This window comes from Equus przewalskii, chromosome 5 (genome assembly GCF_037783145.1).
Source record: "Equus przewalskii isolate Varuska chromosome 5, EquPr2, whole genome shotgun sequence".
Taxonomy (NCBI): Eukaryota; Metazoa; Chordata; class Mammalia; order Perissodactyla; family Equidae; genus Equus; species Equus przewalskii.
This window is the reverse complement of record NC_091835.1, coordinates 75,068,539-75,084,218: the sequence shown is the minus strand read 5'-3', so window position 1 is coordinate 75,084,218 and position 15,680 is coordinate 75,068,539. Positions and strand designations below refer to the sequence as shown.

Here is a 15,680-nt window from a genome sequence, read left to right as displayed (position 1 = left end):
TCCACGGTACCCTACTGGGCTCCTTAGGTCCATCCTACATGCTGACCCTGACTATTCTCATCCCTTCAGACACAGCAGAAGGTAGGGCAACTGTTGGGAAGGGCAAAATGTAAAGTCTAAAAGTATAGTGAAGTAAAACTGAGTTTCTTCTCTGTTTTGCGCAGTGAGAAGATTTTTTGTAGCACATTATAATTAGTGCAAGAAACAGAGGGTGCAAAAATCAAGGAGCTAGACTGATAAATACTCTTTTCCCTTATAAATCAACCTTTCTGCCAATTCCCATTCCCCCCAAAAATTACTAGTCCTCGACTAAGTCCCCTAAACTCCACGTAAATACCTTTCTAGCAAGGGAAGTTGAAGCAAAGGAACCAGTTTTGTACACACCTAGCCTTCAAAGATCAAGTTTGTACAGCCTTGTTCTAGCCAAAATCCATGATGTGCGTGGACCAAACCACGGCCTCAGAAGAGCAAGGGCTTTGTGGGGCCCTTACGATGCCGCCATACAACTGCATGTTGGGGCGAACAGTTCTGCCTCTCCAGGACTTGAAACAGCTGGGACTTACACACACTGTCGTGGGAGTTTGAATTAGTTTAACCACTTCAGAAAATTGTTTAGTAGTATCTACAAAAGCTGAACAAATATATATCCTATGACTCAGCAACTTTACTCCTAGGTATATATTCTCAACATAAATGTGTACACACATACACCAAGCCACATCCAAGTTCACAGCAGCACTCTATGTAATAGTCACAAACTGGAAACAACCCACATGTCCAACAACAGGTGAACAGGCAAATAAATTGTGGTATCTTCCTGTGATGGAATTCTAAAGAGCAATAAGAATGAACGAAGTTTTGCTGTATACATGCAACAGTGTGGACGAATGTGGACGAATCTCACCAACGACATTGAGCAGACATAAAAGTGTATGTGCTACATAATTATATTTATATGAAGTTCAAACAAGCCAATCAATTACTCAGAAGCCAAACAGAAGATACCTTTGTGGGGAAGGGGGAGACAGTAACTGAGAGGTGGGCTTCTGAAAAGTTGGTAATGTTCTATTTCTTAATGTGCTTACAAGGGTGCGTTCACCTTGTGAAAATTCACTGTTGTATGTACACTTAGGATTTGTGTACTTTTCTATATGCTTGTCATACTTCAATAAAAAATTTTAAAAGATGGTAAGTTTACACAGCCTAAGGTTCCTATTTCTATCTCATTCTACCATTCACTTTCCCAAACTCACTTTTCCTCCTTCCATTAATGTCCCCATCCCACCCCCAGACTTCTTGCTCTAATCATTCCTCCAAATATATTATTTGAAACACATATTTTTCTGCCAAATGGAATTGAGCTGGCATCTCTTTTTTCCCCCAGCATTCCTAACGGGGCTAATTCCACGGTAGTTATCTCTACCTCATGACTCGAATCTACTCTGAAGAACCCCACAGGTCTTTAGGGGGTACATGCAGAGTGACAGGCTCTTTCTCCACCTTCTTTATCCACTAATTCGAGGGCTCCTCTGGTTCACTGGGAATATCTCTAGCAGCAGGAACTCTCTTAAGAGTATAATTCAATTGGCTAGTCCCACTTCCAGTTCTCACTGCCTTCTAATCAATATCTTTAGAGAAATTGTGCATTTCTATTCCAAGCATAAGGATAGGAATCTTTCCACTAAGACCATCAGTTCTGGGTACATGCCGGAAACAAAGTCATATACTAAGCTTCAAAGACCAGTCCTAACCTGGCTTTCCCCAGAGAAAGACATAAAGGTTTTAGATAACAGTAACAGGCAGAATGTCTTTAAGAGGGGGTGCTGAGAAACCTTGTGATTATGGGGTAGAAGCAAAATAATATTGCATTTCAGGATAAAAGTATCTGGCAAGAAGCCAGTATCACCAAATTTGTACTGTCCCTGGAAGCCTACCCACATGCACCCCAACTTACGACTGACACAACTTGACGAGGTCCTGGTCAGTAGTGCCTGGCTGCAACCCCCGGATGTACAGGTTGGTTTTGCTCAGCTGGTCATTTCCATTGCTCCCACTGTTGCTGTTAGGGGTACTGCTGCTTGGACTCGGTGGTGCCATCTGCTGAGACAATGACACATATGGCTGTAGGGAGACATGAGGAACAGAAAGTCAGAAGGATTATATTATATAGATGCTGGAGAGTGAGGAAGACCCTGGCTTCTTGGAAAGAATGATTCCACACTTTAACAGTAATAAACTCAATAGGATAGTTAAGGAAAAAACCCTAAAGGAAAGAGTAAGAAAATATCTAACTGTTCTACCTATTTTTCAAGAATAATAAGAGGCCAAAGAAAGCTTGTTAACAGTTTCGAAAAAAGGTACTTTGTTATAGTGGAATGCTTTTATTTTCTTTTCAGGGGGTGATTCGCCCTAAGCTAACATCTGTCGTCAGTCTTCCTCCCCCGCACCCCCCACCCCCCCACTCCACTCCCGCCAAAGCTTCAGTACAAAGTTGTGTATAGTTGTAAGTTCTTCTGGCTCTTCTGTGTGAGCTGCCACCTCAGCACGGCACTGACAGATGAGTGGTGTGGTTCTGCACTGGGGAACCGAATCCAGTTTGCTGAAGCAGAGCGTGCTGAACTTTAACCGCTGGGCCATCAGGGCTGGCTCTATAGCGGAAGGTTTTTATCATACAAATGCTGGAGAACATGATTAATGTATGCCTCTTAAGTAAACTGTGCACTGAGACAAGATTAATAAAATCTAGGTTCCATTCAAAAATAATGAAGAGGAAATAATAAAAATGTATCAAATCATGAAGGTATAAGTAAGCTGAACATAGATTATTCACAAAACTGTAGAATATGGGAACTGCAAAATACCTGCAGGAGCTTGAAGATTATTGTAAACTTAAAGAAATAAAATGAAATACTAATTACCACGTCAAGTGGAAAAAACGAAATTTGTTACCATTCGGATAGGGGTTTAGTCAGAAGTTATTTGCAAGTTTTTAAAAGTTTAAATGAATGAATGATACATTATGGTCAAGAAAATCCAGGATTTGCGGTGAAACATCTCTCTTCTTTCACTACTGATACCAGGACAGGTAACCAGACTCCACTATATTTTTTAGGTACTCCTGTTAGAGACAAAACACCAGGTTGGCTGGAACAAGGATCCATTCCTTCATGGCATGTTTTATATCCTTAAGCTCTAATCAGGCTTTCGGTGTTTACATTTATATTTGGTTCATAATATTCTACATTTGCATAATCATCTATAATATAGGATATTTTATTAAATCACACTCATATTCCAGTTCACCCTTGGCTTAAAGCACTTTATAGTATAAATCTATTTGGAATTACTTCTCTCTAAAACGCTAGTTCATCTCCAGGTTTTTTTCTCTCTTTCTCTCTTTTTGGTGGTGGCGGTGATGGATTGAAGTAGAAACAGAAGAAAAAAAGAGAAACATCAAAGTGAGGAAATCTTGCCCCAAACATTTTTTTCCTTTTTCTCCCCAAAGTCCCCCAGTACGTAGTTGTATATTCTTCGTTGTGGGTCCTTCTAGTTGTGGCATGTGGGACACTGCCTCAGTATGGCTTGATGAGCAGTGCCACGTCCGCGCCCAGGATTTGAACCAACGAAACACTGGGCTGCCTGCAGCAGAGCGGTCACGGGGCCAGCCCCACCCCCAAAGAATCTTAATGGGAAATGTGCCTCTTCTATTTTATGACTCTGACCTTTAGCAAACTTCAAAACAAAAATCTTTGTTCCAGCTAAACTCTGTTGAAGCTGGCATCTTCTCTACCTTTATCAGTCAGTATACGCCACCACAAATGTGCACCTACTTGCACATATGCAGTTTATTCCTTAGCTCTGTACTGCAGTAAGGAAGAAAAAGAAACCCAATACCACATCCTGGATGCCCAAAGACTCCTGACCTATTGTAGCTCTTAACACATCCTTTATATTTCCCATCCCTGTCCTTGCCTTTTTGCAAGCACTTACACTAGGATTTCCCATATAGAACAATCTATGTGCCAGAGGAAGATGTATTATTCCTCTGTGGTGATGGTGACAGACACATGATGTAGTCAACAAAGGCAGGCAATGCATGTGGCATGTGCATGTTTTAAGCAACTTTTAGACAACAAGACAAAAATAGGGCAAATAAACCTCAAAGTCATCTATCCAGTGCTAGAAATGGTAGTATTTACTTAAGAATGATGTTCAAATCTCTGTTGAATTACTAAATCTGCAATAATAATCAAATACTAGTGAGTCTAGGCCCCTCCATTGTCACTATTATCGTAAGTGCCCCGCCTGATCTGAAGCTCAGTCAAGAAGATGGCGACCTCTGTTCTCATCAGGCTTGTCCCTGAGTTCAGAATGAGATCACTGCTGGAGATCATTCAATAAGACAGCCTTTCCTCCTCTCTAAGGAATTGCTATTATTGATCCTTAGCTGAGAAAGCCAAGCTTCTTCTCCCGACCATGAGATTGTAGGCCCAGGGATGGCACGGATGATGATGATGCCAACTATAACAATGACAGCACAAGCCACTCCAGTGGCATCACCCCACGTGCCACACAGCAGGTGAGCCCACTCGCCTCGGTCAGAATCCATCAGCCTCCTTTCCCAAGGTGAGAGGATGTTTCTAAGAGAAAGCATCAATGCGGCCAGGACTGTCCAAACAAGAACGCAAGGGTTTTTGAAGAAAAAAATAAATTAAAAAGAAGCTATTGGTTTGTTACCATAGTTATAACCTTGGTTTTAATACTAAGATCTTGCTATAATCTAAAAATATGACTTAGTCAATAATAAACTTGCTGCAAGGCCAGAAAAATTCCTAGAAAACAAGATATGGTTCAGAAAAATAAACATTTATCTCTTGCTATTCTCAAGCAGCTTCTGAAATTGCTACATAGGTTTGGATCCAAACAGAAATGGTAGAAAAATAATCACTTTGAGGGGCCGGTCTGGTGGCGCAGGGGTTAAGTGTACACGTTCCGCTTCAGCGGCCTGCGGTTCGCCAGTTCGGATCCCGGGTGCGGACATGGCACTGCTTGGCAAGCCATGCTGTGGTAGGCGTCCCACATATAAAGTGGAGGCAGATGGGCATGGATGTTAGCTCAGGGCCAATCTTCCTCAGCAAAAAGAGGAGGATTGGCAGCAGATGTTAGCTCAGGGCTAATCTTCCTCAAAAAAAAAAAAAAAAAGAAAAATATTCACTTTGAGGGGTAAGAGAATTCAAGAAAAAAAAAGTTGAGAAAGCCCCTAAGTAAAGCTTATCTGGCTTCCCAAAAGAAATTATTTGGAGAGACAAAATAACTAATGCAAAATAATAATCCACGTTTACCTATGTGTGTAAGAGAGAAAAGGACAGTATGTAAGAAGGGCCAGAGGACTGAGCAGTTCCTACACGGGAGGGCAGGATAGGGCAGCATTGTCTCCCTTGACTCCTACTGGTCTGAAATGGTTCTCTGTCAGAGCCTAAGCCAGAAAGCAAAGAGCAAGATATTTCCCTCAATCCTGCTACACTGTGGTAGATTTCATAAACCAAAGCACTCTAAATCTTAAACCTAATTTGTTATTTTGCTATGTCCTAAAAAATGTCGTTTTCATGTGAGGATCAAATTCAGGGTTATTAAAGATGCCAAAATGACTGAATTGTCAATACTCCAGGGCCTCCTAAGGAAGGGACAGAAATGTACTACAGCATCCATTAGTTAGCTTCATCCTTTTCAACAGCATTTAGTTGGGGAGCATGTAGTTTTGTTTGGCTCCTAGAAGAAAAGGAAGAATGGTAGAATTTCACTTATAACTTGGTTTATATTCACGTAGGTGGAACTCCTGAAGTTGTCTGGATCAGTGGCCATTTAGAAGAGGACTCAGAATTGTACTATACCTCTTATGATTACAAGATTTGGACTCTTTAAAACAAGGGCCCTCATGTTTGGCCTAGAATCTTAGATGCCCGGGATGGTATTAAATTTGCCTTTAGAAATAAAGGATGGTAGCATGTTATCATGTAGCAAAGGACATGTAAAGTAATCCAGTAGAATAGCATAGGTATGAGTCTTCTTATGAAGGAGATTTAATTCTGGAAGTGATTGGGAAATATTAATGGGTTTATAAACAGAGAAATGACAGGATCGCACATATATGAGAAAGCCAACACCAGCTGCTTTATGAAGGCTGGGTGGGAGGGGTAGGAGAACAGAGGTGATGAGATTAGTTAGCAGGTACTAGATGTGAAGGGAGGTTAGGAAAAAGTACAGAAATTAAAGTCAGTCTTGCAGAATTTGAAGGTATCTGCTTGATGGATGGATGATGAATGCTTTTAGAATAAATAATTTACTCATTTAGTAAACATCTGAGTACCTTAAAAATAACGGACTATGCAGGGAAGACATGAAGAGCCTGGCAGTGTGATCAAGAGCCTTGAAGTGTGATTTCTTAACTAAAAGCTAATGCAGCTCCTTAGAGATGTAGACTTGTAAAGGAGATACTAACATGTTTAGAAAGTTGCAGTATTTCACTAATTCTTTGGGAAATGGAGGAATTTCAGCTGTGAACCCTGGACGGGGGAAGCAGTCTCAGGGCTAGGACTTTTTGGCTTTGGATCTGCCAGTGAAATACAGATGCCTGTGGGTAACTGGTTACCAAGACAGAATAGGAAACACTGATTGAATTACAAAGATGAACTGAATTGCTTGAATGCAAATGCTAGGGAACAGCAAATTCAAGATGGCTGGAGACTAGACTCTATCACTAAAAGGTGTTTGAGGATGCCAGCACGGGGAGGACTTTGCTGTTTACCAGAAGGGCCACGTCCCTGGCAGAGTGAACAACCACATATAAAAGCTAAGGGAAGGGAAGGAAAGGTGGGATAAATGAATTAACGGATATGAAGTATTTACCATGGTGTTTGGCATTTGGCAGGTACAAAATGTCAGTTATGGTTATTCTTTTAAAACTAGGAGTGTTGGGCCGGCCCCGTGGCCGAGTGGTTAAGTTCCGGCGGTCTGCTTTGGGGGCTGGGGCTTCGCCAGTTTGGATCCTGGGCGCGGAGATGACACTGCTCGTCAGGCCACACTGAGGCAGCGTCCTACATGCCACAACTAGAAGGACCCACAACTAAAATATACAACTGTGTACTGGGGGGGTTGGGGGAGAAAAAGCAGAAAAAAAGACTGGCAACGGTTGTTAGCTCAGGTGCCAATCTTTAAAATTAGGCGTCTTTTTAAAAATGGAGTTCTTTTAATTAGAGTAAAGGGCAAAATTCTCCTTCCTCTGCAGAATATAGATAACTCACCCATACTGAGCTGGTATTTGTCTGCAGAGGCCTGATGTTTCCCTGAGCAGTTCTTAAGGGTCCAGGAGAGCTTGGGAGAGATGCTTCTGTGAAAAGCCCATGAAGAGATTCGAGGCTGGGAGGCAGGCAGTAAAGCACCCGGACACCTACTCAGTGAGCTGGCCCTGACCACTTCAGCACTGCCTCTCTCTGACCTCCTCAGGAAGTTACTTTTGTCTCGATTATAAAACAGTTCCTTCTGTTTTGCTCTTCTTTTGTTGACTAGGATAGAGACCTTCAAGATAAAATATTAAAGAGATTTTAATCCCTTAAAGATTTGTGGGGAGGTGTTTAAATGATGGGCTGATAATTATGCTGTAAGATATCCCATAAGAATCTCTGGGGATAATAATTTGGGGGGGGCAGGCAGTAGGATGGGGATACAGAAATACATAACTCCTTCATCTTCACCCGAAAAAAGAAAAATCAAACTCCTCTCTTCCTGTAGCAGGAACTTGGTATTTCCTGTCCTGCTGAGTTACAGGAAACTGGGAGACAAGACAGTGTTCTTCCTTTTGCTCTCTTTCAAGAGATCATACAGGGAGGGGTGATACAGTGCCTACTTCCCAATCACCAAGTTTTCATCAGATCTTTAAGAGAATGATCCAGTCAGAGGAGCTACTTGTTAATTAAAATCCAATGTAAGTAAAACACTTCATTATTCTGAAAACTAGCTTCTCTGATCAAGTATTCATTTTGCATGGTTTAATAAAATTCACAAATCCTGTATCCATTCATTTGCCATCAAAGCCAGCCCCATCCTGGGCCCTTAACTTTATTACCACCAGAGCAGGAGAAAACCCCATCCCACATCTAGTCCCTGGCTAAGTTCCCGGTGCACAGTACAGGCATGGATATTTGCTAAAAGCAGTAAACAAAAAACCTGGAGATTTGCTAATTTTGCATCATCTTAATAAACCCCTAAAAAAGTTTCACAGATATCCAATCTAGTGGCCTGACATCAAAATTCCTATTGCAACCTGGATATGGATGATGCATAAGACATGTTCCTGGAGCCAGTGGTCTCTAGGACATATAATGTATCTGAAAATTTTTGTCTAAAATACATTATTTCCTGGGTTCTGTCATAATATCTCCTAATAAGAGAAAGTCCACTTTCCCTAAGAAGTAACAGATCGCCTAATAATCACTCACGAGACTCTGCACTATTTGAGTCATTGAATAAATATCTGAATACCAACTATGTGCAAGCCCTGCTTGATGCAGTGGGGACTCAGAGATGAAGAAAAGGAAGAGTGAACGATTTCATAGTTCAACTATTTCACTCTTCACGTGAATTTAAACACACAGCCACAAGGAGCCATTAAGGAATTCACAAACCAGAGCTTACAATCTAGATGCCCAGCGGCATGAAATATGTGTGCTAACGGGATCCAGGCAAAATGGCATATGAGCATGAAAAAAGAAACAATTCCTGGAAAGAGTTTCTCAAGAAGATGTTGGAGTTGTACCCTGAAGAAAGAATAGGATATTAAACTTTGAATGGGGAGGCACAGAGAAATGCAAATCAAAATCATAATGAGATACCACTTCACACCCACAAGGATGGCTATAACAAAGAAACTATGGCTTTAATCAAAAGTAACTTTCATGGGGTCCGGCCTGGTGATGTAGTGGTTAGGTTCACACACTCCACTTCGGCAGCCCAGGGTTTGCGGGTTCGGCTCCTGGGTGTAGACCTGCACACTGCTCATCAAGCCATGCTGTGGCAGGAGTCCCACATATGAAATGGAGGAAGATGGGCACAGATGTTAGCTCAGCAACAATCTTCCTCAGCAAAAAGGGGAGGATTGGCAGTGGATGTTAACTCAGGGCTAATCTTCCTCAAAAAAAAAAAAGTAACTTTGATGGCTATAATCAAAAATAACAAGTGCTGCTGAGGATGTGAAGAAATTGGAACCCTTGCACACTGCTGATGGGAATGTAACATGATGCAGCCACTTTGGAAAACAGTTTGGCAGTTCCCCAAAAGGTTAAAAACAGAGTTATCACATGACCCAGCAATTCCACTCCTCAGTATATACCCAAGAGAACTGAAAACATATGTCCACACAAAAGCTGTACAAGAATTCCACAGCAGCATTATTTATAATAGCCAAAAGTAGAAACAACACAAATGTCTATTGACTGATGAATGTAAAAATAAAATGTAGTATATCCATATGTGAGACTATCATTCAGCTATAAGAAGGAATGGAGTACACATGCTACAACATGGATGATCCGTGAAAACATGCTAAGTGAAAGAAGCCAGTCACAAAGGACCACATGTTGTATGATTTATATGAAATGTCTTTGTATGTATGACATACAAGACATTTTGTATGTATGACATACAAAGACATTTATATGAAATGTCTTTGTATGATTTATATGAAATGCCCTTTATATGAAATGTCTAGAACAGGTAAGTCTTTAGAGACAGAAAGTAGATTAGTAATTACCTATAGCTGGTAGAAGAGGGTATTGCGAGAATTTGGGGGGGTCACGGCTAAGTAGGTGAGGTTTTTTGGGGAGTAATGAAAATGCCCTAAAATTATGATAATGGATGCACAACTCTGTGAACATACTAAAAGCTACTGAATTGTACACTTTAAATGGGTGAATTGTACGGTATGTGAATTACATCTCAGTAAAGTTATTATAAAAATTTGATGGGGATGGGTGGAGAGAAGAGGACATTCCAACCATTAAAAACATCTTGAGATGTCAGGCTACCACAGGTAAGCATGAACTAGGATAGGATTCAGCCTAGGTTGGCATCATCCTACTTCACTTACAGGTAGAAAAGTCACAAGATTAATATATTTTATTGAAATTCAAGTGGTAATATGAATTAGACATTAAATCATATCAGAGCAAGAAAGGGATATTTCCTGCAAGCCTCCTTTGGAAAAAAATAGTAACAACATTAAAAGCAAAACAAAAAAAGAAAGGCATCTCTGGAACATAAAGAGCCAGAGCCAGAGAACACACCCCATGCATGTGTCCACCATATCTGGTTTTAAAAGGTGACTCTCAGCACTTTCCACAATTTCCTCTTAGCTCAAGTAAACCTGACACCATCACCAGCTCCTCGTCTCCTCCCCTCTTCTCTTTCATCATGGCTCTTACCACTACAACAAGCAATCTGTTTCCCCACATCCCTTGAACACCAAGGTGGTAACAGTAAGATGCACCAACCACACAGCCTCCAGGGAGTTAGTTACATTCATACCAGGTGGTACTCAAATTGGGTCTCAAGCATAAAAGTGACATTTTAAAACTCTAAGCCTAAATAACTGTAGAATCCTCAGTTAAGGACACAGCCACAACATACTGCCCAGGAACTCACTGCCCTTCCAGATCCACTTGCCACTCTTGTCCACCTTGCTTTGTGCCCCAGGAAGCTGACCACATAGAGTGTATGAACAGGCTCCCCTGCCCTCTGGCTTCCAGTTGTGTTTGGCTAACCAAATGTACACCAGTAGGAGATCAAAGGGCAGGGGGAGAATGAGATCACGGGACTCATTTTCCTCGCTCCTTCTGCTGCCAGAACACCATGATTTGGCTGCATACCTCCACTCTAGCCCCCAGTTCTCAGCATATAGCTACCCTTAGATATTAGTGGTCTCTCTCAGTCCTTTGCCCTTCTAGATTTAGAGGTAATGTAGGCTCCATAATTGCCGGTCATATGGTCTCTGCCCTTCTCTCTCACTGGTTTCCCTAAATCCCTTTGTAAATAGTCCCTTTATCACGTTTCTCAAATTATTCAGTTCAGGTGTGCCATTTATTTCTTTTCAAGGCCCCGAATGATGAACCAACCATTCTACCTTAAAGACTCAGGTAGAAGAGGATTTGTGCCAGAAGCTCTCGAGAAACTTTCTTCAAGATTTAATACAGAACTTCTTCACTGTGCAAAAACTCTCGAGGCACAGTTTAAAGCAGAATTCTGTTCTATTTGTCTAACACTTCAACAGTCTCTTAAGTCCTATCACATTTATGATTTCATTTGATCGTCCCGACGGCTCTGTGGAGCAGGGGATGTGTGGTTTCCCTTTTAAAACTTGGAAACTGAGGCTCAGTCTTATTTTAACCTTCCCTGGTATACCCACCTTGCTTTTTGTTAAGCAGAAGCAAGTAACAAAAACCCTAAATAAGGACAGTCTCTAAACCAGTGCAAACAGCTGAGTAAACACGTAAAGCAGCCCTTTACATGACCCTACATCCTTTGTTTCTCTCCCTTCTGGAAAGGGAGCAGTTCTAAGTTCTCTGGCAACAGGTAATAGCTAGTCAGAGTAGAACATTTAAGGAAGAAAGGCATTTGAACTATGAATCAAATAAGCTAGAAGAGAATCTCTTACATAAGACTGGTGCTTACGCAGACCGACTTGAGCAAGAGCCCTCAACAGAAGTATATGGCTCTTTCAGGCACAGTGTTTTTGGGCAGCACAAGCCCATGCCTGCAACCCAAGGAATAACCCCCATGCCACCACTTCGTGGGTGCATGTCAGTGTGGCAATACCTCATATGTAACAGGAAACAGATGGCAAAAAGTCCAATAACTTGTCAGGACACAAAAAGGATCTTCGAAGGTTAAGCAGCTGAAGTTTGAACACGACAGCCAAATGCTTGGGGAAAATGTGGGTGGGACACAACTGAGCCCCCACTGAGGGCTACTCTGCATTACCAAACCCCTCTGCTATCTGGCTTGGCTGGTGGATCATCTGTGTTCAGGAGGATATTTGGCCGGGGAAGGAGTTGCAAAGTGAAAAAGAATTGCAGCATCATTAGAGCTTAGAGTGAAATATATTTGCCTTTCTTCCACAATATAGTTGCTTCAGATAGGGAAAAGATAGAGAAAAAGATAACACCTGCCTATAATTTACTTTACCCTATCTTGTCAACTTACCCTATTTTCATCATTTGACGCAATTTCACTTTGGTCAGAAATCCAGAGATCACAAAGCCACAAGAAGCCAGGAAACACCAGCACTCCTCTTCCTCACCCTCACACCACCCATTCAAAGAATAATCAGATTCGTAGAAGAGGGATCTGGTATTATGAAGGCCCAACAAGTCTCAAAGTCATGAAAAGCTTCTGCTCCTCTGGTCATTATAGAAATATTTTTGATTCAACAAACAATAAACACCGCAACACTACACACTTGAAGGAAGTGGCCTAACCCAAGGATATGAAAGGTATGTGTACCTAGTCTATCTCCAGATCAAAACAAAACATATATATGCAACCATCCAGCAATACATCAGCTCTATAAAGTTCAATCCTTGTTCTAGCCTGCTTTTTACAAGTCACAAAGAACTTTAGACACAAAATTTTTAAAAGTCTGATATAATATGCATAGAAATATCTTTAGAATAATACACAAGAGTGGCCTGCCTGGGGTATAAAATCAATTTGCATAAATCAGTAGCATTTCTATACTCCAGTAATGAACCAACAGAAAAAGAACTCAAGAATACAATACCATTCACAATCGCAACAAAAAGAATAAAATACCTTGGGGTAAATTTAACTAAGGAAGTGAAGGACTTATATAATGAAAATTACAAGGCCTTTCTGAGAGAATTGGATGATGACATAAGGAGATGGAAAGACATTCCATGTACATGGATTGGAAGAATAAACATAGTTAAAATGTCCATTCTACCTAAAGCAATCTACAGATTCAACGCCATCCCAATCAGAATCCCAATGACATTCTTTACAGAATTAGAACAAAGAATCCTAAAATTCATATGGGGCAACAAAAGACCCCGAATTTCTAAAGCAATCCTGAGAAAAAAGAACAAAACGAGAGGCATCACAATCCCTGACTTCAAAACATACTACAAAGCTACAGTAATCAAAACAGCATGGTACTGGTACAAAAACAGGTGCACAGATCAATGGAACAGAATTGAAAGCCCAGAAATAAAACCACACATCTATGGACAGCTTATCTTTGACAAAGGAGCTGAGGGCATACAATGGAGAAAAGAAAGTCTTTTCAACAAATGGTGCTGGGAAAACTGGAAAGCCACATGCAAAAGAAAGAAAATTGACCATTCTTTTTCACCATTCACCAAAATAAACTCAAAATGGATCAAAGACCTAAAGGTGAGACCTGAAACCATAAGGCTTCTGGAAGAAAACGTAGGCAGTACACTCTTTGACATCAGTATTAAAAGGATCTTTTCGGACACCATGCCTTCTCAGAGAAGGGAAACAATAGAAAGAATAAACAAATGGGACTTCATCAGATTAAAGAACTTCTTCAAGGCAAATGAAAACAGGATTGAAACAAAAAAACAACCCACTAACTGGGAAAAAATATTTGCAAGTCATATATCTAACAAAGGCTTAATATCCTTAATATATAAAGAACTCTCGCAACTCAACCACAAAACATCAAATAACCCAATCAAAAAATGGGCTGGAGACATGAACAGACATTTCTCCAAAGAAGATATACTGATGGCCAATAGGCACATGAAAAGATGCTCATCATCGCTGATCATCAGGGAAATGCAAATCAAAACTACACTAAGATATCACCTTACACCCGTTAGAATGACAAAAATATCTAAAACTAATAGCAACAAATGTTGGAGAGGTTGCAGAGAAAAAGGAACCCTCATACACTGCTGGTGGGAATGCAAACTGGTGCAGCCACTATGGAAAACAGTATGGAGATTCCTCAAAAAACTAAAAATAGAACTACCATACGATCCAGCCATCCCACTACTGGGTATTTATCCAAAGAGCCTGAAGTCAGCAATCCCAAAAGTCCTGTGCACCCCAATGTTTATTGCAGCACTGTTTACAATAGCCAAGTCGTGGAAGCAACCTAAGTGTCCAGCAACAGACGAATGGATAAAGAAGATGTGGTACATATACACAATGGCATACTACTCAGCTGCAAAACAGAACAAAATCATTCCATTTGCAATAACATGGATGGACCTTGAGAGAATTATGTTAAGTGAAATAAGCCAGCGAGAGAAAGATAATCTGTGTATGACTCCACTCATATGAGGAATTTAAAACTACGGACCAAGAACAGTTTAGTGGATACCAGGGGAAAGGTGGGGTGGGGGGTGGGCACAAAGGGTGAAGTGGTGCACCTACAACATGACTGACAAACATTAATGTACAACAGAAATTTCACAAGATTGTAACCTATCAATAACTCAATAAAAAAAATAATAATTAAAAAAAAAAAAAGAGTGGCCTGCCTGGTGGTACAGCGGGTAAGTGCACACGCTCAGCTTCGGCGGCCTGGGGATTGCCAGTTCAGATCCCGGGTACGGACATGGCACCGTTTGGCAAGCCATGCTGTGGCAGGCGTCCCACATAGAAAGTAGAGGAAGATGGGCATAGATGTTAGCTCAGAGCCAGTCTTCCTCAGCAAAAAGAGGAGGATTGGCAGCAGAGGTTAGCTAAGGGCTAATCTTCCTCAAAAAAATAAATAAATAAATAAAAATACACAAGCAACAGTTACTAACGATGGCCACCAGAAAGGAGAACTAGGTAGATAAAGCATAGGGTGAAACACAGATTTTTCCTTTATTTGTTTAATTTATATTTGTTTGAAACTTTTATATTTTAGCCCAAGTCCGTATATCTATTATCTATTTAAAAACAAAGAAAAAGTCTTTTAAAAATCTAACATACTATTTTTTTTTTAACTAGGAAAGAATATTAAAAGACTTGAGTCTACACAGCCCAACTCCTGGACCTGTGCCCTTCTAATTCCTAACATACCTTGAATCTGAAAAAAGACAATGATCTGAACAGAACTAGTCCTTGGGAAAGTGTTAACCTAGTTTATCACACTCATGATTTTAAACTACAATTGGGAATGGGGCAGAGGCTGGAGGTAAGGAGTGGAGGTGAGGACTGCTGCCAAAGTGGGAACTAAAGACCAAAAGCCAACAGTAAACAAAGGGGTAAGGTCTTCAAAAGAGGAGGAGCAAGTTCTATCCAGTTCCTGGATAGTGATGGGGAAGATTATCTAAGAATTTCCACAAGACCTAGTATCCACAGTGAAATAAAGACCTACCATTTACATAACAGCCACAATATACTAGATCTATAAAGAATACAGAAAAAAGGGAAATCCTTATTCTCTTAGGCTGATATATTAAAACAAAATAGCTGTTTTTCTTTTTCCTTATTACAAAATACTTTTGACAGAACTTATAGAGCAGAATCTCAGGTTCCTACTCACCTTATAAAGGTACTCTTTGGAGGTGAAACTGGAAGAAAATTTGGAATGGGACTAAGAGACGGACAGTTTAGAGGCAGCCCTCTACGACTCCCCACTTGTCTCCTCT

The 15,680-nt window shown here is 40.8% G+C and overlaps 1 protein-coding gene across 25 annotated transcripts in view; it reads right to left on the bottom strand.

The window, feature by feature from the left end:
• Positions 1-15,680, bottom strand: part of RBMS2 (RNA binding motif single stranded interacting protein 2) — an 83,971-nt gene that overhangs the window by 22,636 nt on the left and 45,655 nt on the right. For 15 of the 25 annotated variants that reach the window (XM_070621724.1, XM_070621733.1, XM_008530105.2 and 12 more), the window contains one exon: positions 1,955-2,121. In XM_070621724.1, coding sequence (XP_070477825.1) covers positions 1,955-2,097 — 143 coding nt within the window. In that variant the 5' untranslated portion in view covers positions 2,098-2,121. Of the gene's footprint in view, positions 1-1,954; positions 2,122-7,301; positions 7,576-15,680 lie in introns of all 25 variants that reach the window. The other 10 variants (XM_070621731.1, XM_070621728.1, XM_070621734.1 and 7 more) reach the window with 3 other exon arrangements.